The sequence below is a fragment of the Genypterus blacodes genome, unplaced genomic scaffold (genome assembly GCF_046128005.1).
Source record: "Genypterus blacodes isolate CSIRO-AG114 ecotype Tasmania unplaced genomic scaffold, CSIRO-AGI_Gbla_v1 ptg000176l_1, whole genome shotgun sequence".
Lineage (NCBI taxonomy): Eukaryota > Metazoa > Chordata > Actinopteri > Ophidiiformes > Ophidiidae > Genypterus > Genypterus blacodes.
In genome coordinates, this window is record NW_027466977.1 from 810,644 (window position 1) to 836,171 (window position 25,528).

Sequence of the window (25,528 nt, forward strand, 5' to 3'; positions counted from 1 at the left end):
ATTCACTCAGTCAACATCGCCTATAATTCATACATAAATGAGCACACAAACATTTTTTTTTTCAGGATTGTTCAGCAGGTAAAATCTGAAACTGAAAAAAACAAAACATGTAACTTTTTATGCAAATCTGATCTTTATCACTACTCTTCCTCTCTCTTCACGTGAAGCCAATTGCAGGGTGCTGGTTACTCCCTGAAAGCCTGACCTTTCTCTGGGTAAGGACATTAACTATTCCCCTTGCTGTCAATTCCAACTGCCCAGTGCTACAGCGCCACACAGTGAACAGTCTGGGTTATGGTGTATATTTCAGGGAACCTGGAAGTCCCATTAATCACCATTAAAAAAGAAAGAGATGCAAAAACTGGATCGGGCTCCAGTGTTGAGAGCTCATTGCCTGTTGTTGCCTGTGAGCATGTAGCTGCTGGTGTAAGAGGACATTTAAGTAACAAACTAAGATATTTACCTAATCTAAGATATTTCTAATAACACAACAGTCAAGGTGAGTCTACAGTCAGGAGCAGTCATTTACTCAGCTCGTTGAGACACGCAGGGAGATTGCCCTGATTGCTGATTGCAAAGATGTGTTCAGTGCATGCTGATCATTTCCATTTTGCACAGTAAGCAAGCAATGACAGCAGCCAGGGAGATGTTATTGATGTGCTCTCTGCCTTACCCTCCTATGCACACTGAGCACTGTAGACACATCCTTCTCTACATGTAAACATTGCTGATTGAGCGTCAACAATTGTTTTCCATTCTCAGTTTCAGAAAATCTTGTCGGGGAGTTGGGGAAGTTTAGGATGTTTGATTGTTTATAACCCAAACTCTATTTCCAGACCCTGGCTTCTGTAGTCCAGGTTTAATGGTCAAATCTAATCGCTGACAATGCTTTACAACACAGCTCAGGTTTAGTTTAAGAGCAGGAAAGAGTCAGGGATCCTTTCAAAGTTTATTTTCCTTGATGGCGAACGCACAAACAGGCAAACAGCGATGAATTCACAATGCGTGTTATGTCCGGATTACTAATCAAATGTACATACAACATAATGCAAACAATCATTATCACCTTCATCTTAAAGACACATTTTGCCTGATGGACAGTAAAGAAGACAGGACTCTCTGGGGCTCTAAGTGTGACTGAGTCTTTCACATTATGGACTTAAGACCAAACCTGTGTAAAGAAACACGCTCCTTTAAAGACGCAATCATGGATTATAAGATCTCAGAGGATATGGACAGATGCACGGCCTCCAGGATCCTCACAAGAGTTGAGCTGTTGTGGTTAATATGTCAACAAATGATTGCCGAATCTTACATTAACTTGAGGATCATTAGCTACATATTGGAATTCACCTGCTGGAAGTCAATATTTACTAAATCTGTCTTCACCGACTCCTGACAAACACATCAGGCTCATTTCAGACAGTTTGACTGTTGAAGCATAAAGACAGCGGTGATATTTGAGCGGAGGGCTTCCTTAACTTAAATTTGTTGTTTGAACTAAACTGAAACCAGCTTCACTTACCCAAACACAGAGACGTGTGATTGTGTAATGTGTATCTGTATGTAATACCTGTGCGGTACTACATACACTGAAGGTCCAGGTCCAGGTCATTTGGCTCAAAATGAGAAGATAAGAAGACTCAGAACACAAAGGCCCCAGGAGACCCTGAACTTCACCTCCTTCATTAAAAAAAAGTAACAAATGTTGTCCACGCTTCAGTCTTGCAGTACATAGGAAGACAGTTTACACTCAGGACAATGTAGCGTTTACCCATGCTTCATGCATGACTGAGTCAGTCCACTTACATTAGTTCAATGTGACTGATGATGACTACACCCAGTTAAGACACAGACGATGGATGTCACACAGTGACAGGATAAATGAAGTTACACACATTTCTGTGTGCTCCAGCAGCCGAAGCTAGGCTAGCTAGCTTAGCATGTGAGCAGCAAAACAGCCAATGGAATGTCGGGGCTGGGGCAGTGTCAAGCACCAGCCACTGTTTGTGCACAGGAGGATTCATACTACGGCCAGTTTGGCACCGTCAAAGTTAGCGTAGTACGAACCTGCGTCTCTAAAGGCTTAAGATCCGGTACAAGTGCAAGGAATGCTGATATCTGAACGCAAACACTTCTTTGTTCCTCCATGCTGCCTCTGACTTGGTCTGACTTGGTCTGACTTGGATTGTCAAGATCAACAATTGATTCTATGACAAAAGTACCTACAAATATGAATGAGGAACAAAATAGTCAATTCAGCTACTCATCTACTGACACCTTAAAGATTTTCCTTATTTACAGAACGTCAACAGCGGCTGGTTCCCGTGACAACCTCGTACTGTCCTGCTGGAAGCTCATTAAACGTCCACAGCAGGTTGTCTCATTGGACGAAGCACCTTAGAAGCACCTTTGCTATGCTGCCTCAAAAAATAGGACAAACTAAAACACTTTTGATGATGACAAGACTAAAGACACAATTCACATTTCGGAGCTGCTGATTCTAGTTCAAATCTAACCGCCTAACAAAGATTCCTCATTTGGCTACAGATTGTCAAACTCTAAAACAAGTGGTCGGTCCTTTACCACGCCTATTATGATTCTAAACAAAACATTACACTGAATTAGTCTGAAACACTTTGGCAGCTGTGTTATTTAACACTATAATCTACACAAGTTGCTCCCAAAGATCAACCGAGACGACAGCTTATAGAACTCTGAAATGGAGGAAATGCGTCAAATATAACACTGAATCATTCAATCGCCACGAGGTTCCGACACAAAGGAGCTGCTGAGACATTTGGAAGCTGAACCCGTGGACTCTAGACGCAGGAGATTAGTGAAAACAGGTGGGCGGAGCTACGGCCTCAGTCTCTTTAAGGACAGGGTGACTCGGTGCGGCGGTGCGACGGAGCGGCGGTGCTGCTCCAGTGGCCAGGGCTTGGCACAGAGACAGTAAATGTTTGATACACAGCGTGACGACATCATAAGTTGATGATGGATGGCGGGTGTATCACACCACAGATGTACTCGTCATGGATAAGGGGACACAGCACAGAGAGGATGAGAGATGAGGGGGGGGGCATGACGACAACACGCTAACAACAGGTGATGATGGATAAGCGATGAGCCGCTGGGCCGTGACAGCTGCCTCTCTGCGGGAATCTGCATCCTGTACCACCTCGCTATCAAACTCTGTTCAGGTGGAGGAGGAGGAGGAGGAGGAGGAGGAGCAGAGCGAGTCTTTCTCAGGGGGGAGTGCAGCCTCAATATTCCTTCAGTGTGCCGATTAGTAAGGTGCGGACAAATATGGAGTGACAGAAGACGGCGGGTGGAAGAGACAACAAGTGTGAAAACGAGCGGGGCGTGGTCGTGACGGCGCCCGAGCCCGAGCAGCGGCGTCACGCTATGGAATGGAAGCACAAAGCGTGTTAAGGCCAAGAAGCACAAAGTGGATACATCCAGCCCTCCTTCACACACACACACACACACACACACACACACACACACGCACACGCACACACACATACACACCCCGCCCCCTTCCCTCCATTAGAAGCCAAAATCAAAAACTATACGGTCTTCAAAGATGGCTATGAGCAGCATGATGGTGAACCCGGTCAGCATGCCCACGTTCTGGAGGACAAAATGTCCCAGCTGGCAGCGTTTGTGCTCCTCGCTGTCTCCGTGCAGCATCTCTGGCAGCTGCAAAAGAGAAGACGTTCAGATAATGACTTCCTTGAATTAGCAGAGGAAAGGAAAGGAGAGGAGGGGAGAGGAGAGGAGAGGAGAGGAGAGAGTGAGCCAGAAAGGGAACTCAGCCAGGGTTGAGCTGATGTTCTGCAGTGATAATTGTCCGTCTCAGCCCGTCAGCTCACCATATCCACCAGAGCCACGTAAAGGAACATGCCAGCTGTGATGGCGAAGATCCAGTTGGTGACACTGTGTGTGTACTGGCCCACAGCCGTGCCAATCACCATGCCAACGTAGGCCATGAGGGCGGACAGCAGATTGTAGACGATGGCTTGCTTCACTGACATCCCGGCTTTCAGCAGCACAGCAAAATCACCTGCCAGCCGGGACAAATGTGAACATGATTAAATTAACTGTCACACACACACACACACTTCTTACTCTTAACACACACACACACACACACAGTACACAATGGAGTCCTGTGTCTTGCCACTTTGCTGGTGAAAGGCGACAATAACGAAGGGAGTGTAATGTTGACAATATCTGCCGCAGACGTCAATGTGTCAGATTTCTATTTACACTCAGCGGAGTGACGCTGCTGCTCGGCGGGATTCAAACCCAACATCTCAAGCCTTCAGTCTCCTGTCTGAGTCCGACTGCTGTGTGGGCGACGAGGTTAAATCGTTCAAAGACACACACACACACACACACCTGTCACCGCTGTCGCCCTCGTCTCCCTGTCAACCAGCGTAGGCAGGGAGGGAAGAAGAAGAAGAAGAAGAAGAAGAAGAAGAAGAAGAAGAAGAAGAAGAAGAAGAAGAAGAAGAAGAAGAAGAAGAAGAAGAAGAAGAAGAAGAAGAAGAAGAAGAAGAAGAAGAAGAAGAAGAAGAAGAAGAAGAAGAAGAAGAAGAAGAAGAAGAAGAAGAAGAAGAAGAAGAAGAAGAAGAAGAAGAAGAAGAAGAAGAAGAAGAAGAAGAAGAAGCAGCTCAGACTCTAAACTCGATCGGCGCGCGCTCTGAGGAGAAATCACGTCTTCCTGCTTCCTCCTGATGAACTCATGATTGCCGACGCGGCGCCGCAGCCTCGCTCTCCTCTTCAATCATCCCCGAGCCTAATGCGAGGAAGAGGCCCGAGTCTCAGCGGAAACGCCCTGGATTTGGAGAAAGAGATGAATACGGACGGAGAGAGAGAGAGAGAGAGAGAGAGAGAGAGAGAGAGAGAGAGAGAGAGAAGGGGGCTGGCCTACATTTCCTTCGCCGCTTAACAAGTAGCCTCTTTTTCCTCGCTAATTACCACAATGAATATATTACCGCTCTGCACTTGTCCATCAATCAAAGCCTGCGATGGAGAGGAGGGGGGAGGGGGGGGGAGTTAAAGAGAGCGGCGAGGAGGAGATCAGACATCCCGCGCACTCTTCACATCATTGGTCTCTTTCCTTTTCTCCCTCCACTTGAGCTCCTTCCTCTGGCGTTTCCTGCCTCCTCCTCGGTTCCGTTCCGTCAGACACTCAGACGTGCCCACCGCCGCCGCCGCCGCTGCCGCCGCCTCATCTACTGCAATTAACACACCCATCACTGCCAATTACCTTCACCACGGGTGGTTAAAGAACTCTCATAATCATCATCTCTGCCTTCCAGCTGCTGGTCGAGGGAGGCTTTTGTGTTTAGAAGGTGCACTTGTCAAACTGCTGGGTTTGGTTGAAGAGAGACCCTGCGGAGGCGAAGGGGGCGGCGGCGGCGGCGGCGCTGCTGCTGATGAAACGACGCCAAATCGACAGGAAATGGGAAATGCTCACGTGGAGATGGAGGGCTGATCTCACAACTCTTCATGAGCGGCGGCGCTGTGATTTGAGGTTAAACCATCTGGAAGCTTCTTTCATGGCAGAGTTTAGAAAGTGTGACTGGAAGCTTCACACGCACCATTAGCTGCTTTCACACACGTCGCAGGCGTGAGGCGTGTTCGCTGCAGTCAGACCGGCAGAGACACGAGGCGGATGTGGGGATGTGACCTCGTGTTCATCTGACCAGTAGGCGGCGCTGTCTAAGAGTTCAGTGATGGAAGACACAACATGGAGGATAGATGATTGATCGGAACACAAGAGAGTGAAACAGAGCTGAGACTTCCTCATGTCGTCCCTGACCACACCCCCTCTGAGGTGCTAGAACCCGTACAGCGTCCTTCTGCTGGTCAGCGGGCGGCGCTGCGCTCGCTCGCTCGCTCTCTGACACGACTTCATTCATCAAACGCACAAACGAGGCTTTGAAGCGTCACTAAGGTGAGACTCATCATTAGTGCTGATCTGCAGCCCACGGCCCGGCGGCGCTCGCCTCGTTTTTCATTCTGGCTTTCTCTTACGTCACCGCAAACAAACTGCGGGCGGGCAGGGGAGCGAGCGGCGGCGTGGAGCATCAGCACGGGCGGGAGAAGAAGTTCACCCGTCGCTGCATCGGGATTGGACCTAATGGAACTCAAAGCGTTCTCAGACGAGTAACTTTGGCTGCCAGCTGACGGGTGTAAATGGATGAAGCTGCAGTTTGTCTGTAGCGAGCGAAACACGGCGGTCAAACTCAAACTCAATCATTCGCACCAGACGACACATCGACAAGACATCGAGTCTGCGGCTCGGACAGGAAGACATTTATCCACGGGAGGAGAGAGGAGATCCTTCAGGTGTGAGGGGGAAAGAGCCATTATCCACCAGTAGAGTTTCTTCACTTTACAGGGAATCAAGAGAGGGGAGGAGGGAGGGGGAGGGGCAGGAAGCAAAGTGACTCACACACTCACACACTCACACACACTCTCACCACTGACGTCCATTCAGCTCAGCATGTACAAAGCCTGTACTTCCTTTGAGCAGGTACATGATGTGATGACTCACAAGTACGGAGGTTAACGTTGTGTGTGCGTCGCCCCCTGCATGTGTGTGTCGCCCCCTGCATGTGTGTGTCGCCCCCTGCATGTGTGTGTCGCCCCCTGCATGTGTGTGTCGCCCCCTGCATGTGTGTGTCGCCCCCTGCCTGTGTGTGTCGCCCCCTGCATGTGTGTGTCGCCCCCTGCATGTGTGCGTCGCCCCCTGCATGTGTGTGTCGCCCCCTGCATGTGTGTGTCGCCCCCTGCATGTGTGTGTCGCCCCCTGCATGTGTGTGTCGCCCCCTGCCTGTGTGTGTCTCTGTGCCCTCTGTACACTCACCCAGCTCATGAGGTAACTCGTGACAGAAAACAGCCACCGATGTGCTGATGCCTCCGGTGATGTTTGCACTGAACGCCGCACCTGGAGAGACAATGAGGAGACGTTTGAGGCGTGGCGGCGGCGGTCAGGGACCTTGTTTCTGTGACACAGTGGACTTAAGGACCTCTCACCTATAGCCAGGCCGTCGCTGAAGTTATGCATGCCGTCGCCCATGATGACCATCCAGGCGATGCTGGCGATGCCGGCGTCCTTCATCTCCTGTTCGGAGTGGCAGTTCCCGCCGTGCGAGTGTCCGTGGCCGTGCGAGTGTCTGTGCCCGTGGCTGTGCTTCTTGGCTTTGCGTCCGTTCTCCTTCGTGGGCGACTCGAGGTCCAGCGGGGGTTCGGCCGGTGCCAGCGGCGTCTTGTTGGTGGGCGAGCCGGGCTCCTGGACTTCTGTGAGCTGCGTGTCGTTGTGGCCGTTGTCGCAGGAGGCGGATGCGTTCTCGGCATCTGGAGAGACGGAAGAGAGACGGAAGAGAGACGCTGTGACATCACCTCTCACCCTGACTGGACTGAATGTCAAACTCAGCTCAGCGACGTCTCTTACCTTCACCGAGTGGCTTCAGGTGGAGCCATTCTGCATCCGAGCGCCGGTTCAACTTGTGATCGGACAACTTCCTGCCAATCTTGCCCTCTTCATTCTGCTTCTTTGTGCCCTGAGTGGAGAGAAACAAGAGTGTGAGCGACATTAACCCCTCTCACTCCTGAGCAGATACAGATGGATGATGTCAGGATGAGCTCACCTTCTGGTCTTTGTAGTGCTTGAACATGCCGATGCAGTGCTCGATGATGAAGAGGAGGTAGATGCCTGCCAGCGCCGTTAAGCCCTTCCACACGCCGTCAAACTCCGTCGCCATGTCCATGTCGCCGCGCGTCCCGACCTCGCTGTGGTCATGTTGCCCTTGAGACTGCGCGAGAGAGAGAGGAAGAGTGCGAGAGGAAGATCAAAGGTGGGCGTGGCCAGGATATAAAGGTTATGGAGTAGATGTTGTGAGTCAGCAGTTGGAGCGGGCGAGGCCGTGTGTACTCACGTGTGGCAGCAGGTGGAGGAGGGCGTCGCCGCTCAGCGTTCCCACCGCCAAGGCCACTAAGAAGGTGAGCAGGAACTTGAAGCAGGACTGTTTGAGGATGGGCACCAGGACCACGCCCAGCAGGGACAGCAGGCTGATGATGGTGATGGACACAAAGCCCCACAGCCACACCCACCCTGGAGGGACGCAGACAGACAGGGTGACGATCACACTACACACACTGTTTGAGGATTCATGGTTAAAGGAGTTCCTGACTCAGTGGAACTCCAAGTATGTAGGAGTAAGAAATATGCGGTTAACTCATATTTCAGCCAGAGAAGGAGATCATTTGTCCAACAACAAGTACACAACATGCACTGATAGCTGCGGCTTGATCAGCGTTTTGAGGGGCCGCAGGTATTCATCATGTCCCGCTCACATGTGAGGAGAACGTCCTCCAGGTTCTCAATCCCGTGCCCTTGTGATGACGCAACGGGCCGGAGCAAAGAAATGCTAAATGGCATTTCAGCAGAATTCCGCCGGCCTCATTTTTCATTCACGGCCGCCGACGGGAGACGCCATGCAGAAGAGGGAGAGAGTCAGAAAGGCGGGCGATCATTTAAAGTGTCAGCTCACCTGTCAGGCCCCAGACGCGTTCCCAAACACAACCAAAGCAGAAGGACAGGAAGTTTATCGCTCGCTCGTTTGCCAAGGACAAAATGTTTAATGTAGTATGAAATTCAATGTCACACTCGCAGAGCGGCTGGTGTGTGTGTGTGTGTGTGTGTGTGTGTGTGTGTGTGTGTTTGCTACATGGATGCCTTCACTGCTGACATTATGGGACACCTACCGACTACAACAGAGTGTGTCTCTAATGTGCATCTCAGGGCCGATTGACTTGTGTGAGACATTTCAGCGGCAGTGTGTGTGTGATCGTGCTACGGCAAAACTCAGCCAGTGATCTGTGAACAAGGCGGGGGAACGACTGGAGAAGGCGCAGGAAACACACACACAGCACAGATTTGGCTCCCATTTCCCTTCATAAGGTTTAGAACCCAGAATATTTTAGCTCTACTGAAGCTTTTTAATGTTTTGTAGGATTTTGGAAGGAGAAAGCACAAAGGCACTTTTTAATGAGTTGTGGGTTTCCTATCTTTGTGAATGGCAGCTGAGCACCTGACCTATGACCTCACCGGCTGCTCCACCTACATGACATCAGTCTGTTGAGCTTCAATTCAACGCCGCAAAAAAGACCAAAGCTGTCAGAAGAAGAGGAAGAATGACTAACGGGCCTGAGTGAAGTCACGCTGGCACAGATTCATCTCATCAGTCCCAGGTGATGACGCTGCGGCGTTTGAAGAGGCGATCTGAGACGAGAGGCATCTTAGGTTAGACAGAGAGGCCTGAGACCTGAGAGCGACTGAATCAAGCTGTTAGCCTCACATTCAGCAGCCCAGGGATTAAAAATACATTAGAAACACTCTGGTGGCTCGTCCACTCTCAGAGCAGGAGGCCCACGCTCTGTCAGAGGAGGAGGAGGAGGAAGAGGAAGAGATCTGTGCTGCTATTCTAATCACACAGCCGCAGGACATTAGATAGCTGGAGTCTGCTCTATCAACCCCCTAGTGTCTGCTGCTCTATCAACCCACTCTGTCACATGTGGACGTGCACTCTGCCCCACACACACACACACACACACACACACACACACACACACACACACACACACACACACACACACACACACACACACACACACACACACACACACACACACACACACACACACACACACAGTGATTTTCTCGGTGATCCTAAATAGCTCAGTTATATTGTCATGATGTCATCGTTCCCCTCAGTGTTAAAGCGTGGTGTGTGTGTGTATGTGTGTGTGTGTGTGTGTGTGTGTGTTTCAGTGCTTCAGCTGAGCGCCTTCTTATTTGTCACATCAGGCAGAACGTTGTGTAACCCTGAGCGCTCGCTGTACATCAACCACACACACACGACATCACTGCAGGTCCTTCACACTTACAGAGCTTATCTACTCCTCAGTGTTATTACCCTCATGCAGGTACAGGCGCTTAGTGTGTGTGTGTGTGTGTGTGTGTGTGTGTGTGTGTGTGTGTGTGTGTGTGTGTGTGTGTGTGTGTGTGTGTGTGTGTGTGTGTGTGTGCACAGAGGTAGACACGTGCAGAAGGCTGTGGAGGGACATTAGAGAGCGGTGATGAAAGAGCAGAAGAGAGGAGAAGGAGAGCCATTGGTCTGTGTCTTCTTTCCAATTAAGCGTCTCCTGTGAGCTGCGGCTCAGAGAAACGGCCCTGGGTGTCGCTTAGGCTCCTCTAATTGGCAGAACAGCGAAAAAGAGAGGGGAGTGGGGACCAGAGGGGAACCAAATACAATTTTCCAAACTCCCCAATGGATGCTGGCAGGAGGTAAATGAGAGGTGGCTCTGCGGCGTGAGCTAGGTGTTTGGTTGAGGCTTGGTGGAGCATCCTGTGCCTCTGGTTCTCAGCTAATGAGGAAACATTCCTGCCCCTTTGACTTCTTCACGCTGGCTTCCTTCGTTGTCATCAGCATTTTTATGGCACGCCGCCGCCTGGGGCACATGTGATGCATGCGTGTGTCTCCAGAGGGAGTGTGTGTTTAATAATTAGAGGTTTAAAAGAGTGTGCAGCTTGGGAATTCCTCTCTCATCACAGCTGAACCTCAGTGCCTGCTGCTCTGACTGGAAGATTCCATCCTCAGAGTTAAACTACATGTTAAGGCTCACAGCGGCGGGAAACACCTGCAGAACTAATGGAGACGCAAGAAAGCAACGCATACCTCCAACAAGGCAGCAGGATGATCTAATTAGGCTCACTGTCTTAGTATGACAAGAAAACATTGAGCTGCGATCACACTGAGGGTAAACGGATGGTGAAGCCGTCTCTGCTGCAGCTAATGACAAATATGTCAACGTTTTCTAATAGTTTCATCTTGAGCCACTACTCTTTATAGTTCAGGACTTACAGACTTCCAGGTCAGTACCGGTTGTTTCTATGTGACCACAAGGTGGCACTAACACCTCCTCATGTCTTCCTCTAACTATTTAGTGGATTTGAAGATGCCGTGCTAACTCGCAGACACACACAGAGACACTTAAGGACAAAACTAATGCTAGAAATAAATAAGAGGAGGAGGAGGAGGAACAAAAAGGGGGCGGGGCCATCTTTGCTTACCTCCATCCGATACTTGCGGCAGAATCAGAGACGCAAAGTGATCTACACGGCCTGGATCTGGAGTCTGATGGGCATTTCACACACACTAACACACACTAACTGGGGGAGAAACTGTGTAGGTGTGTGTGTGCGTGTGTGTGTGAATTAAATATGAATGAAATAATAAGTGCCTGTGAGTGTGAAGCAGCAGCTCTTTGTGAGGAGTGAAGCTCCGTGCCTGCAGCCTCTCCCTCCTCTCCACTATATAAAGATCACTTTGCTCTTAGATTGGGAGATAATTGCAGGTAAGTGACATTTCAATAATAAATATTCAGATTTTCTCACACAAGTCAACCTTGCTTGGTTTGTGCTCTTCTAAGTATTCATGCTGGTCTGGAGGACATGAAATGAAAATAAGTGAGGAAAGTCTGTATTTGTTGGTTTTATAAAGGAAATGAACTGAAGTAACTCCAGTGACTCATTTCAGGCTTGTGTCGTTTAAATAAACATTGTACTGGGGTGTCGTGGAGCTGGTTTCCCTGGGTTACAGTGGTTTAGCTGGACCAAACTGTGGTTTCTTGCTAATGAGGATGTTTGGTTGTGCAGCCGACCGCGTTTTTGTTTTCCTCTGTGATCTTAAATCTTTAAAGTAATTTCAGTGAATGCCCTCATGCTTTCCTTTCCTTCCCTTGGCTGTCATCTATTTGACGTACGGTCCATTTGTATAGAAAAGGAAAAAAGGTTACTTGTCGCCCACTGTTACTGCCACAAAAAATAAAGCAGCTTTTCTGAAAAATGGAGGCAAAGTTTGCAGCATTTCTTCTTATTTTGCCGTCAATTTGTGGTCAGATTGAAAAACTGCAGGACCGAGTTAAGACAGAGAGTGAATCTTACAGGTAGAACCTACTGTTATTACGCCACATAACCAGAGTCATACCCTCAGAATAGAGAGAGATATTGCTTTCATTTGTTCCCCTAACTGTTACCTGTTTATAAATGTTGTATGATGTAACTGTGCACAATTTTTTAAAGCCTCTCATTAAGATTTGATACCAAAACAATGAGCTGGCAGAACAGGACATGAACAGGATGTAGTATTCAGGGCGCTCTATGGACTGAGATCACCTACGGGTCAAAGCTGGATTCAAACGTTTGATCCAGTGTGCAAATAAAAATGTAATGCTGCCAAAGTTCACCCATCACTGAGATCAAACAACTGGGAGCTGATTGAAGAGTGAACACTGGCAACTGTGCTATTGAGTTAAGACTTAGTTACAGTCCTCACACCCTCCTCTACACTGAAATGCCTCTTTGTTGCGTGGATGTGTGACGTGCTGGGCCCTTACCAGAGCTGACGCTTTCCAAGGCTTTCTGCTCCACGTCCATCTGGTGGTAATGGCGGATGCAGACGCGGCTGTCTATCTGGTAGAGCAGGGCCGGACACAGGAAGGTGAACTGTTTCTGGGAGATGAGCGAGTCTGAGTTCAGGCCGTAGTGTGTGAGGAGCTCGGTGAGGTTCAGACACTGGGAGGGAGAGAGAGAGAGAGAGAGAGGAAACATTGATTACTGCCTGGTGACGTTAGATAATAAAGTATTACAGGCCAAGTGAGCGGTACCTCTTCATGCTGGTGAGCAAAGCCCCCCGCATGCCCAGGAGAGGCTTGGGTTGGGAGCATGGGGTGGGTGGGCTCCCCCGGCGCCTCTCTCTTGTCTTTACGAGAGTGACTGTGGTAAGCCTCAGTCTGAGGTACGGCTGTGGGGCTTCTTCTCTGCGCTCGTTGCCTCCTGAGCCTGCCTTCTTTCCTCAGTTTCTTGGGACGGCTGTCTGAGGGGACAGAAGACGGCTGGGTGGCAGAAACAGCTGCGACCGGAGCTGCGGCCTCTGGGTGCTGCACCTGAGGGTCTTTGGATGGCTCAGTCTCTGCTGATGGTAGCCCTTCCTGGTGCACAGGAGGAATGTCTGTACCGTGGTCGTGACCGTGGCTGTCATGGCCGTGGCTGTCATGACCGTGGCTGTCATGGCCGTGGCTGTCATGGCCGTGGCTGTCATGGTCGTGATCATGGTCATGGTCGTGATCATGGTCATGGCCGTGATCATGATCATGGCCGTGATCATGGTCGTGATCATGGTCGTGGTCATGGTTGTGTTCATGGACATGGACATTGTGAGATTGTGTAGACGAGTCCTTTTGTTTAGAAGTCACCTGGACCTGCTTGTGTTTGCGCTCTTTGTCATGTGTGTGATTCCGGTGGTGGTTATGATCGTGTGTGTGATCGCCGTCCTGTAACTGACCGTTAGAATGTTTATCATCACTGGCGTCGTGCCCATGACTGTGCTCATGGTCATGATTGTGTTTATGGTCCTGTTCCTTGGGGGGACCAGCAGCTGGGGCGGTGAGGTTGGCCTGCTGAGTGCAGGTGGTGGGGACCTGGTCTGTGTGTGGATGCTGGGAGTTGGGCGGGTGACGTGCGTGGCCGTGTTTGTGCCCGTGCCCGTGCCCCTGGCTGTGGCCTTCATCGGTGGGTGTGTGGGAATGAAGCCCTTCCTGCATGTCCAGCACGTCCAGGTGGGCGACGTGGTCATGGCCCAGATCCTCATGAGCCACGCTCACCACCTTCACCTCACCCAGACCTAAGCTGAACAAAAGGCTCTGAAATCCCTGGAAATCTAGCTGGTCCTTCTGGCCATAACGCTTGAACAGCTGCTGGATGTAGAAGCGCTGCTCCTCCTCGAGCGCGTGACCTTTGGGACTGTCAGAGTGCGGTGAAGGAGTGGCTCCGCTCAGGTAAGGAGTCTGAGAGATCTGCAGGTCACTCTGGCCATCGTTGTTGTGAGCATGGTGATGTCCGTCGTGCCCTTCTTCATGGCAGCGGCTGCACTGATGGAAGAGGAAGGTGAGCACACATAGGAAGCAGAACTTGGTGTGCACATGGACTCGCATTGTATCCGTACTTCTGGTCCCCTGCAAAAAAAACACAAAGCTCAATATTAAATAGAGAAAACTATTAATCAGCTTCATTGTAAAATGATAACCAGTGAAGTGTGTGTGTGTTGGTGGCAGTGGTGCACAGTGACAGTGACACGTGTGTGTGTGTGTGTGTGTGTGTGCTGGGTGCGTGCGTGCGTGCGTGCGTGCGTGCGTGCGTGCGTGCGTGCGTGCGTGCGTGCGTGCGTGCGTGCGTGCGTGCGTGCGTGCGTGCGTGCGTGCGTGCGTGCGTGCGTGCGTGCGTGCGTGCGTGCGTGCGTGTCAGCAGAAGTGTCAGCAGAAGTTCAGACAATAGTAAAGAAATATGGGAAGAGCTCACATGACCGACGGTGCAACATTAAACTCAAAATAACGCTAATAAACACCAAAACTGGAACTGGGAGCGTTCTGGAACACAATAAACTCTCTTCTGAGAGTTGTGAAACAAATTGTTTGTCCCCCACTCCACACTCTATCAAGCCTGAAGCAGCAATATCATTCCAGTCAAATGATCCTCATGAGGTCTTTACTGAGGCCTGTGGGTGGGAGCGCCTGAGCAGGAGGGGCCAGGGACGCAGGAATGGTCAGGTGAGGGACACCGCTTGATAATGGTAAGACCACACACACACACACACACACACACACACACACACACACACACACACACACACACACACACACACACACACACACACACACACACACACACACACACACACACACACACACACACACACACACACACACACACACGGGCCTCAGGCGGGCAGCTTGTTAGCAAAGTGTGTGTTATTGGATTCTATAGCCCGTCCACCTCAGGGAGACGTTCAGTGCTGTGAGGAGCACAGATAATGAGCTACATGCTAAAAACAAAGAGTGCGATAGCTTCCTCTCACATCTGTCAGGCAAGTAACAACAGATCTCACAACAAGGAAAATAAACGAGAAAAAGGATATGGATATGCACAGGAAGTAATGACTTCATTTCAAATCAAACTCAGAGCCGAGCACAGTGAGGAGAAGCTGACTGAGATGAGACCGCATCAACGCATGGGAGAGGAAATGACTCCTCTGGACATTGAGAAATGATTTCAAAAGTAAAGTGACTCAATTACCAAAGAAAAAACCCAAATCAAGCCCACTTACTCCCTTTGACATTGATTCCTAAAACAAAGACCTTGATTGTTCTTCAAAGCCCGATTCATCCAGCAGACGAGATCGAGTGTTTATCAGATAAAAACACTTGAGCTCATTATTGACTTCCTCCTACACACATAACGAGATCAAGAGCCGTCAATAATGTGCCGAGGCTCTATTTATGCACAACTTTTATCACACAATGGACCACTTGTTGTCAAAAAGGCACAGAAGGACGTTCCAAAAGAGCCGCATGCAAAAGAGAGTCAATATAAAAAACAGACTAAGACTGAAGTCTGAGTCTTCAAGGTTAGAAAGCACATGGCGCCTCCCAGCTCAGTCTGGAGTCTGGACCTCATAACACCAGCTAATCTTTCATAAACTAACCTCAAATAATCCACAGGACCATCACTGACTTGACAATGACTTCCCTCTAATGAAAAACGCCCATTAGGAGCGGCGGATGAGGCTACTTACCGCGGCGAGCACAGGAATGAGCCGTGTGTGAAATTGAGTTTGGCCGAGGAGAGTTGTGATGCCGTTCTGACTCTAGGCTGCAGACATCCAGTGTGATAACGAGACTACTTTACAGGCTGCTGACAAGATAGTATTTATAAACAGGAGACTGCAGTGACCTATGAACCTCAACGCAAATAGGACGGGCCAAAGCCGGAACCCATTTCAAAGCACACGCAAACAACAGAGCCCTGAGGTGTGTGTGTGTGTGTGTGTGTGTGTGTGTGTGTGTGTGTGTGTTACACGGCCATCTGTTGGTATGGTTTAAAATCACTGGTAAAGAAAAAACACAGGCATTGTAAATTCTAATAAATTCATTTTCGATTCAGTTTCTGAATGATTATTGCTATTGTTTTAAATGTAATTCTCAATTGAACAGTGTAAAGGATCACAGCGTGTTCCCTAAACAAATTCCTCAGAGATAAGGCTGATTTGATCACATGTCGCCACACCACAGCAGACCAATGAAGTAGCTACATGTCAGAATAAAAGGCAGAGCATCAAACAAGCAGAAGACTGAGATCAATAGAAACATGTGACCTCACCGTAATCCTTCTCCACCTGTTTGGCCCCCAGTCTCGACGCTATGTGGGGCTTTTCCAACTCTTCTGAAAGATGCACTCTGTGGACAGAAAGCTATGTCAGATACATGCAAAGCACACAGCTTAACAGAGTGATGATGAAGCCTTGGCTGCAGTTATCACATGAGGGTCGTACTCCAAAGTGACTGAGAGGTGAGAACACAACAGAGCAAACAACGTGAGGCTCTCACAGAGTGTTAAACGTGTGCTAAAGTGGTGACTCATTAACTGATAGTCACTCGTCAAAGAGTGAACTCTGACTCTGTGTGTGTGTGTGTGTGTGTGTGTGTGTGTGTGTGTGTGTGTGTGTGTGTGTGTGTGTGTGTGTGTGTGTGTGTGTGTGTGTGTGTGTGTGTGTGTGTGTGTGTGTGTGTGTGTCTGAGGGCTGATATGAGCTGCGATCAAGGAGCTCTTTTCCTATTTGGTTTATTTCAGATATTGTTTGTAAAATGAATTGGATGTCCAAGAAACTTCACAGTGGACCAAAGACAAAAGAAGCATGAATACAGTTGGAGCAGTTAAATGGAGCCTGTAGGGATTTATAGTTTGTTTAGTTAGTTTGTTTGTTTTTAAACCTATTCCCTTTGTGTCAGGATGAATGCACACACACCCACACAAACACACAAACACACACAGTCCATCTGACATCTGATTGGCTAATCCTAACCGGAGTAAACTGTGATTGCTACTGTATTCGTTTTACCTTGAGTGTGAGAGAAAGATCAGCAGAGTGACAAAAGTGTGTGTGTATAAATGAGTGAAGCAATCAGACAGACAGGAAGCTTACATCACTGAGTGAGGCAGTAGCTAGTAAAGGAGAATATCTATACACCACTGAGCAAACATACCAAACAAACAAACCACTGACGTCCAGCTGGACATGATGCACCCACCGGTCCACCCGTCTGTCCGCCTGTCTGTCTCTCTCCGTTCCTCTCTTTAAATCACCTTTGTGTTTCGAGGGCTCTCTCTCTCTCAAACTGGTCCATATCTCACACTCTCAAGTCTCCATAACCTATATCTCCATCCCGTCAATCATTTCCTGCCCTCCTTCCTCCGTCTCCGTCTTCCTGTCCCTCTGGGTTCTACTCCCACTTACTCTGCTCTCCTTCTCCATGCATCTTGAACTTCTCCATAAAGGCCCTTTCCCTCATTTTCTCCCAGATACTCGGAGCTAAAGCAGAGCCAGATGTGAACAGGATCTCTGGGGTTGGAATCCGTGTGCAAAATCAAACAGTGAGTCGGATGAAGACTACATGAGAGCTGAGTTTTCTTGCAGTTGCAGACGACCCCATAGGCCCATTCAGATCAGCGAATGGAAGTTGGAATAACTGAGCTTCTAGAGAGTTCTTAATTGCCTGCCAGACCTAAGAATCAACAGTATCTCTGATGGAACCAAAACCTGTGTTGCAGCTCCAAACAGTTTTCTTGCTTTGGTCGGCACAGGGACAAAATAAACTTTGGGTACAGGAAAGAAAATGTGTCAAACAAACACCCCCAAGACAAAACACACTTCTTCCACACTGAGTAATAGACATGTTATTTGTTTGAAGTAGCACACAGTTACGGTACAAGGCAGAGTGTAAATATGGATTAATTGCGTGCCTGCCTACACACACGCAGCCATTTCAAAAAATGCTCTAAGGAATCCTATTAGCAAATCACTGGAGACTTACAGGAGCATAAACATCTAGTTCCTTTTTAATTACTTTGTCCAGTAACAAATGTTAACATGGCAGCTCCTAGAGTCAAACTGCTGTGTCATTTCTAAACTCTTCATTACATCAATACGTTTACCTTTGGCCTAAAATATCCCCATGGGTTTTCTAGGTTGTCAATGGCAACAGGTACTCTGTTATTTATCTACAGGAGAGGAAAAAAAAAGGGATAGCTGTGGCCCTTAAGCTCCTTCATATGATCCTCACATGGCCATACACTTCCTCCTCATCTGAGTGTCTGCAGGGCAAAGGAGACAGAAAGAAACATTAAATCTCTCCTAGTCCTCATGAAGTAGCATGTGTTTATGGCTGCAATAAAGTACAAACCTCTGGAGTCCACTTTACTAACCCCAGCTTTCACACTTTCAGTCACCTCTGATCTGAATATGTTAATAGTTACAGTTAGATGAAGCCATTTCCGTTAGAAGCGTTTCATGGTTTGCTGTTTTGCTTTGTGTGGCGGTTGATCTGTGGTGGTTTGGTGTCTGTGCATGGAGGAGCATTCAGAACTGTTGAGGCAGGAAGGTTTGGACGGGATTTGGACAGCCTCTCTTCATCTCCAGCATCAACAAGATGCGTTCAAATGCAGGTTTACACCAACAGCCGCATATTGGAGATAAGGTGAACCGGCATCTGTCGCCAAAACAAGAGCCAAAGCAACGACCCAACCTGGGACACTCAGGGTTGTTGATGTCATTCATTGGAAGACCTTAGATGCACAAGCAAATAAACAGCAGCAAGGACTTCCAAAAGATTATCCAGTAGTTTATCGTAAACAGGTATCAGAGATGAGACCTCAGTCGATGTTGATCCAATAAAAACTGCCTCATATGTCTCTCAATAAATAACCAAACCTAAGGGACTACATCAACTCATCATCAATTCGCGTGACAAAGCAGGTCAGTTTCCACTATTTTAACCATAATTCATTACTGCGATTGTAAAGAAAAGGCAAGCAAGGCTTTATAATACGCTTTGTAAATCTTGTAAAAGCTTCAGAGAGATGACGGCATAGCTGCTGCGCATACGTCACAAACGATTAAGCCTCCAGTTTCTGACGCATACAGCTAAATCCTCGGAGCCATCCAACCAGAAGCTCATCATAAGGGTGAACTTTAAACACAAGTACGGGTTTGTTATTGAACCAGACCAATATGTGCCTGAATGGATGTTTTCTGAAAGGGCCTGAGGCGTGCAAGGAGAGGCAGACAGACGTTTGCTGCCAAATGGTAAGTGGGAATCTAAGAGGACCATGACCTGCTGTCAAATCATAAAAGTTAGACAGACACCAGTCCAAGTCTCCTTACATAATAGAGACATTTCTGCTGACAAACACTGACAGCCAAAAAGTGCTTCATGGGCATTCAGTAAACACAGGTGAGGCTGCACACTGACAGACGGAACATGAAATCATTCCCACTTAGCTCAGCTGTCTAGACCAACACACGGGATGCATCATCTAGGGTTCTTACAGAGGGAGACATGGACAACCGCACGCTGCTGCTGCTAAACACACACACACAGCAAACACTACAATGATCAAGGCGGTCATTTTGCCAGGTAAACTTTGCTTTTCCTCAAATCAAAAGTAGATTAATTTGTCCTAAGTTGTGCAGTTACTGGTGCAAATCTCCTGACTCAGGTCCCTGCAACATTCACAGAGATGCAGTGAGCCTTCAACTGCCAGACTCAAAGCATTCATTGGGTCAGACATGTGGTAAGTGAGGACATGGAAGTTTCATTATGGCCTCACTTTAACACCAAAACACAACTCAATTCCTGTTCAAGGCTGAAAGGAAGGAAATAGGAACAGAAAGTTAGACGTTTGCAATGACTGATGGCCAAACTACTAAAAGTTGTGTTTGACCAAAATGGAACTTTCTAGAATCTTGTCAACTCTTGATTTTACCCTGAATGTTCTTCTTGTGTTTATTTTGGGTAACAAACTCATATTAAAGTTTCCATATTGGCTCCCTCTCACACTGCATTGACACTCGACCCAAGATGCTGTGTTTGTGTAGCTACATTTCATCAAATGCAAAGGCTGTAGGTGTCTTGTGCCTTTCTTTAGAAACCCTCCAAACTCACACATTTGGTATCCTTGGAAACTTTGGGCAGACCAAAAGATCTTTAAATCTAATTATATAGCAATTATAGGTTGCAGAAGCTGGATTTGTAAAAAACAAAACAAAAAAAAGGTTCCAGCAGAGTTTAAGGGTATGTCAAAATAAGTTTTCTTTAATGGAAACATTGAAACTGATGGGGTTTTTTTTTTTTCCAATTTAGAGGTTTGCTCTTACAACCTACTGCACAATACAGATTACCGCACTGAATTAACTTAAACTGATGGGCACCTAAAAATGGAACAGAAAGTTTTCCTGCTGCAGGTTTCACTGAATTTCTACTTTGCATATTTACTGCAAAGAATTAGAAGCTGGAGAAACTGGGAAAATCATTTTCACAGAACTGTTCCATTATAATTCAAAATACAAACAAAGACTGTTCATAACAACAACAACAACAACAGAATGCATGACTTAAAAGACTTGAGCACATGACGCTTAAATGTAGCCGTGTGTGTGAGCCTATTGATGAACACATGTGAACAAGCCATACATTTAAGACGACGCCATGCATCAACGAGAGGCATTTCTATCTTAGCTCACGGCTACAACTACACATGTAAGCTTCAAACACAGCTACTGTTCACAGGCCACAACCTCCCTGGGCTCCTGACCAAGAGAGACGGGGCCTCACACCACCACAACAAGTCACAGGCTTGGTTGGTTCCAGCCACTGAGTCAATTAGACGGAGGTGAGATGTTGAAAATAGTCCTGGATTCCTTTGTCAGAATCGCGTCACTGCAGCGAAAAACAGCGTGAGATCAGTCTGGCACAATGCAGGTGTGCAGCTGATGCTCTGTAGCAAGACACGTATGTTTGTTTAAGCACAGATGTGTAAACACAACTATCAGCCGGTATGCGCCCCTGTGTGGACGACGAGGAACAACACCTTAAGGAAAAACAGCGTGCTTACCTGCAGCAAGAAATGAGACAGAAGAGTGAAAATGACAGTGCTTCAGTCTCCTCCACACTAAAGACGGCTCTCATGTCCACTAACAGAAGGAACAGGTTGAGAGTTCTAAGGCTTTTGAGTCAAGTGACTAATTTGTACAGGGAGGAGAGGAGAGGAGAGGCACCGGAAGGGGAGTGCCAGTGTGCACTTTGATGGGGTGGAGGGTGAGACATCAATCCTTTGAAAAGATGGAGACCACCTTCATTGTAAAATATCAACAATCCATAAGAACCCCACATTCTATAAGCCTGGTCCAAGTTTGCTTCCCTCAAACACATTGACTACAGCTCAAACTAAACTAAGATCATTTTCACACCAAGCTTGCTGACTTAAGTCAACAATGTTAAATGTTCTGATACATTTGATCTTTTTGGTTTGGATTGGCTGGCTTCATGTTTTCATGTTGGTTGAATGTGGCAAAGATCTGCCCCCAATATGTGTCCTCAAGTCCACTGTGCCGCTCGTCTTATGGCATTGCAACAATCTGATGATGATGGTGGACAGAGTACAAACATCTGAGCTGAGACTTAATGCACTCATTATCCCCGGGGAGACTGGGGTCTGAAGCACGAGGGCCGGCAGAGGTCCATCACAGGGGCTCATAACATTAATGCACCATTGTTTGGCCATTCTCTAAAATCCTATTTTTGAATTAACATTTCTCTGTCTGTGTTTTTTGCATTTGTTCCTTCATTTGTTTCTCTCCTTATTCCAAGTGCAGCTTGTTTTTCTCTATATTTTCTTTTTATAATCCACATAATCCAAAGCATACTTCTTTTGATCACTTTGGGCTTTAGCGAGTAGTGTTCATGCCTGCCAAAACAAACAGAACTACAGAGAAAGCTTGGTGGGTGCAAACCCAACAATGTAGGTGCGAAACCGCCCAAAGACAAAGGTCACATTCTGTCTCTGTGGTTTTCCAGTTATGTGATCTATGGGCGGTTGCACAGTTAACATAAGTAAGAAGTCTTAACCCGGATAAACTGCGTATATGGATGTGTAGTTTAAAGTATGATGTGATTGATACACTTATGGAGCAAAGTAGTTGAACTTGCTCACCTTGAAATCAAAGTTCTACAGCAAAAGCACACGGTAATCACATCTGCCATGAAATTGGACAAATAAATAATCTGATGCAACATAGCTAATTTGCATAGAACTGAATGATGATATTCTTCAACTGTTAGTTCATTGATATCTTTGTCCATCTCTGGACTATTGGCTTTATTTCTTGTAGTTACTGCAAGTGTAACGGTTGAATCCCGTCTGGTGCCTGCTGACTAACACGATTAACGGAGGAAACACTTCAGAAACACAGAAAAATAAAAGGTAAGATAACATTTTCTGCTCCTCCGTCTGCATAATAAGCTGCATTAACAGCGGGAGTGTGGAAATGTTATTACATGCAGACGGTGGACAGCAGGCTGCAGTCATTAGAGTCTTATTATTGTAAGACATTGCGGCTTAAAACAAATGATAGAAGAACGGCCTTGCCGATACAAATCTTTAAGCGGAGATGATTGGATCTCTAATCTTCAATGGATCTGTCAGCTTGTTTCCTGTTCAACCTGTATGACCTGGTATGAAGTCAAGTGCACACAGTATGGTTCAGCCAAATGAATAAATACATTTTCAAAGCTTGTTACGTAAAAGAAAATAGCCTGTATATCTGCAACTTTGGACTCTGTGGACCTTTAACAGGCAAATCATTTATGAAAACCTGTTTTAAATAAATCCCAGAGCCAGGACACGTTCTTTAGAATAACGTGTTTGTTGTGTATCGCCCTGTAATCCATTACATTACATTACATTACGATCATTTGGCAGACGCTTTTATCCAAAGCGACTTACATTACATTACCACCCTTCGCAGAGGGGGGAGCAATTGAGGGTTTGGTGCCTTGCTCAGGGGCGCCTCGGCAGGGGCTCGAAACGGCAACCCTCCGGTTCCCAAGCGGAAGCTCTAACCACTGAGCCACTGCCTGCCTAATCCAGACATAATCCTAAATTCCATTCATAAACAGGTGTGGGTCTCATGCCCAACGGCAGGTAAACCTACTCTGGCTTGCTAATTGAACACAACAAACACCACCAAACAGTGTGTGCATACACAAGTTGAAAGACAAAGCAAACAGATGAGCTCCTGAAGCCCTGTCTGCTCTTTCCAAGGTTCTTTTAACAACTGCACCTATTTGCACTCTGTAAAATAAAAAATCCTTATCTTGTGTGTGCATATTATATACTACACTACATAATATGTTTGTCAAAGTATGTTGAGTTGTATTTTAAAATCTCTTTAAAACCAAAAGTCAACACAATATCCTGTAATATCCTTGAGCTAAATGAGTAGTAACTCATCTGAAACTACATTAAACCCATTGACATGAACATACACCATACATGTTGAGTGAGGTGAAGGGTGTTTGTGCTACTGTTGGTGTGGTGTTGTGCAACGGTCGTCATGTGCGAACTGGTGACGTGCATGTCTGGGCACAACCCCAGACATGTTCAGATGTTCCTCAGGGCCACAGTGTCGTCTCTGTCCTATCAACTCGTCCCTGTGGGATTGAACGACCAATAAAAGGACCGGAAGTGAAGCGTCGACACACAACACAGGTGTTACAAATAACATTAAAGATGACACCAGTCCATTTAGTCACACTGTCATCTATCAGAAAGGTCTATGGGTCTAAAGTCCAGAGAACACACTGAACTCATCCGGGTCTTTTGACTGTCGGGAGTATTTTGGAAAGTGCCAAGCTCAGTCTGACAGACAAGTGCATGTGTTGAGGGCAACATCATGGCCAGTGTCTCCTGTGGGTCTCTCAGCTCTAAAACTTGACTTTGAACCAAACTTCATTTCATTAATTGATTGGGGTGGGAAATCTTTGCTTTCACATACAATTGCTCTGAACTGTATCATATATTAAACTCAATCCCATAGAGGCAGAAACTTCATCCCATGAGGGAAATGCACTTTACTGAATGTATAGAAACAGAGGCGTGACACTCCGGGTGTTGTTGCTAATACTTTGGTAATGTTGCCAGGCAAAATGCAATAAAGCAAACCGTGCCAGGGAGTGTGTAATAATGCAGCAGGACCTTGCAGAGAAGTGTGTTAACAATATTGACATCAGACAAGCGTTTCTTTGCTTTCACACTACAAAGTGCCTTCACTGCAATGATAAAGTGCACTTTGACTATTATACAAATATTATTGTACTCAACACTCTATCACATTACTCTGATTTCAACATGTGAAGGAGTCAGCGTCCACATTTGACAAACTGCCCAGAGCCAACAGGATGTGAACCCACCACACATCCATAAACAGCTTCTACACTTTACTCTACATCAACAAACTCTCTAGGAAAACATTGCAGATCGATTGCAACAAATCCATGTATCTGCCTCCTTTAACTGCTTCAGAGGTTTCCTCAATCTGGCCAGTTGCAACCTTTACTCGCCAGTGAGCCCCATATGTCAGCCATGTATATTCAAAGGTTCTAAACAAAGCGCATTCATATGGAATCGAGTCAAAAGTAACTCAGGCACGCTGAGCAGGAGTACAAGCCAAACAATACCCACTGCATATTTATCAGGTGGCACAAAAGTGACTCAAATGTCAGATTTGCACATGACTACAGGCAGTCACGTCTGAGTGGCGTGGCACAAACACGCCGTGACCGCTTCGTGGGGTCGCCAAAGACCCGAGACGTTCAAACTAACCTGGCTTTTAGTGAAATAACGCCACGATTATATTAACCTTCTACTCTAATGAGCCCACGCGGCAGACACGGTGAATTTGTCACTTCACGTGGTCCGGACGCGTGATTAAACCCCCGACAGCTCGCCGCTTTTCGCCTTCTACGCCGCTGAAATGCCCGCTCGCGCACAATAACCCGCAGTCACCCCGGCGGACACGTCGACCTGCGGCTAACTTGTAGACGCCGCCGCATGTGAAGACACCCACATTCAGCAGCGCCACTTTAACGCGTGACGGCCGCCGCTTTCGAGGCTAAATGCTAACCGCTAGCTTGACAGGAAAGATACCACGGGATGAAAAAGCTTGAGCTAGCTAGCAGATGACACACAGGAAATTAGCCTACAACGACAGAGCGCTGTGTGGAATTCGTTAATAAAGCTTCGCAATTTTGTGTTACTAATATCGCCACGCAGACCTTAACCCTGCCCGGGTCCATGTTGTGGGAGTGAATGAAAACAAATGGGCTTTTTTTATATATAGTTACCTCACTCGAGTGCCGTGTGCATCTCCTCTCCGCTCGGTACCAAAAAACTGCCGCCTGGTTACGTCAGCGTCTGAACCACCAGTCATTCACCAACGCCTCCTGCGACGTTTCCGTGGCAGCGGCGTGTAGGCGGCGCAGAAGTCTACGGAAT

At 47.4% G+C, this 25,528-nt stretch overlaps 1 protein-coding gene across 2 annotated transcripts; it reads right to left on the bottom strand.

Moving 5' to 3' along the window:
• Positions 1 to 1,055: 1,055 nt before the first annotated feature.
• On the bottom strand, positions 1,056 to 25,528 carry slc39a10 (solute carrier family 39 member 10). Of its 2 annotated transcripts, XM_076167820.1 has the most exons (11): positions 25,378 to 25,528; positions 16,298 to 16,374; positions 12,751 to 14,097; positions 12,481 to 12,658; positions 7,959 to 8,134; positions 7,671 to 7,835; positions 7,475 to 7,583; positions 7,057 to 7,377; positions 6,887 to 6,967; positions 3,879 to 4,069; positions 1,056 to 3,705 (listed from the first exon to the last, which is right to left on the bottom strand). In XM_076167820.1, the coding sequence occupies exons 3-11, from the start codon at positions 14,074 to 14,076 to the stop codon at positions 3,553 to 3,555; spliced, it is 2,700 nt and encodes an 899-aa protein (XP_076023935.1). In that variant the 5' UTR covers positions 14,077 to 14,097; positions 16,298 to 16,374; positions 25,378 to 25,528; the 3' UTR covers positions 1,056 to 3,552. The 2 variants fall into 2 exon arrangements, with proteins under 2 accessions (XP_076023935.1, XP_076023936.1); XM_076167821.1 differs by lacking the exon at positions 16,298 to 16,374.

Excerpts from the sequence above, each read along its gene's own strand:
- slc39a10 (XM_076167821.1), bottom strand. The coding sequence starts at position 14,076 with ATGCGAGTCCATGTGCACACCAAGTTCTGCTTCCTATGTGTGCTCACC. Across the intron at positions 6,968-7,056 it reads CAGCGACGGCCTGGCTATAG|GTGCGGCGTTCAGTGCAAAC; the intron begins GTGAGAGGTCCT and ends TTGTCTCTCCAG. Across the intron at positions 3,706-3,878 it reads ACGTGGCTCTGGTGGATATG|CTGCCAGAGATGCTGCACGG; the intron begins GTGAGCTGACGG and ends TCTCTTTTGCAG.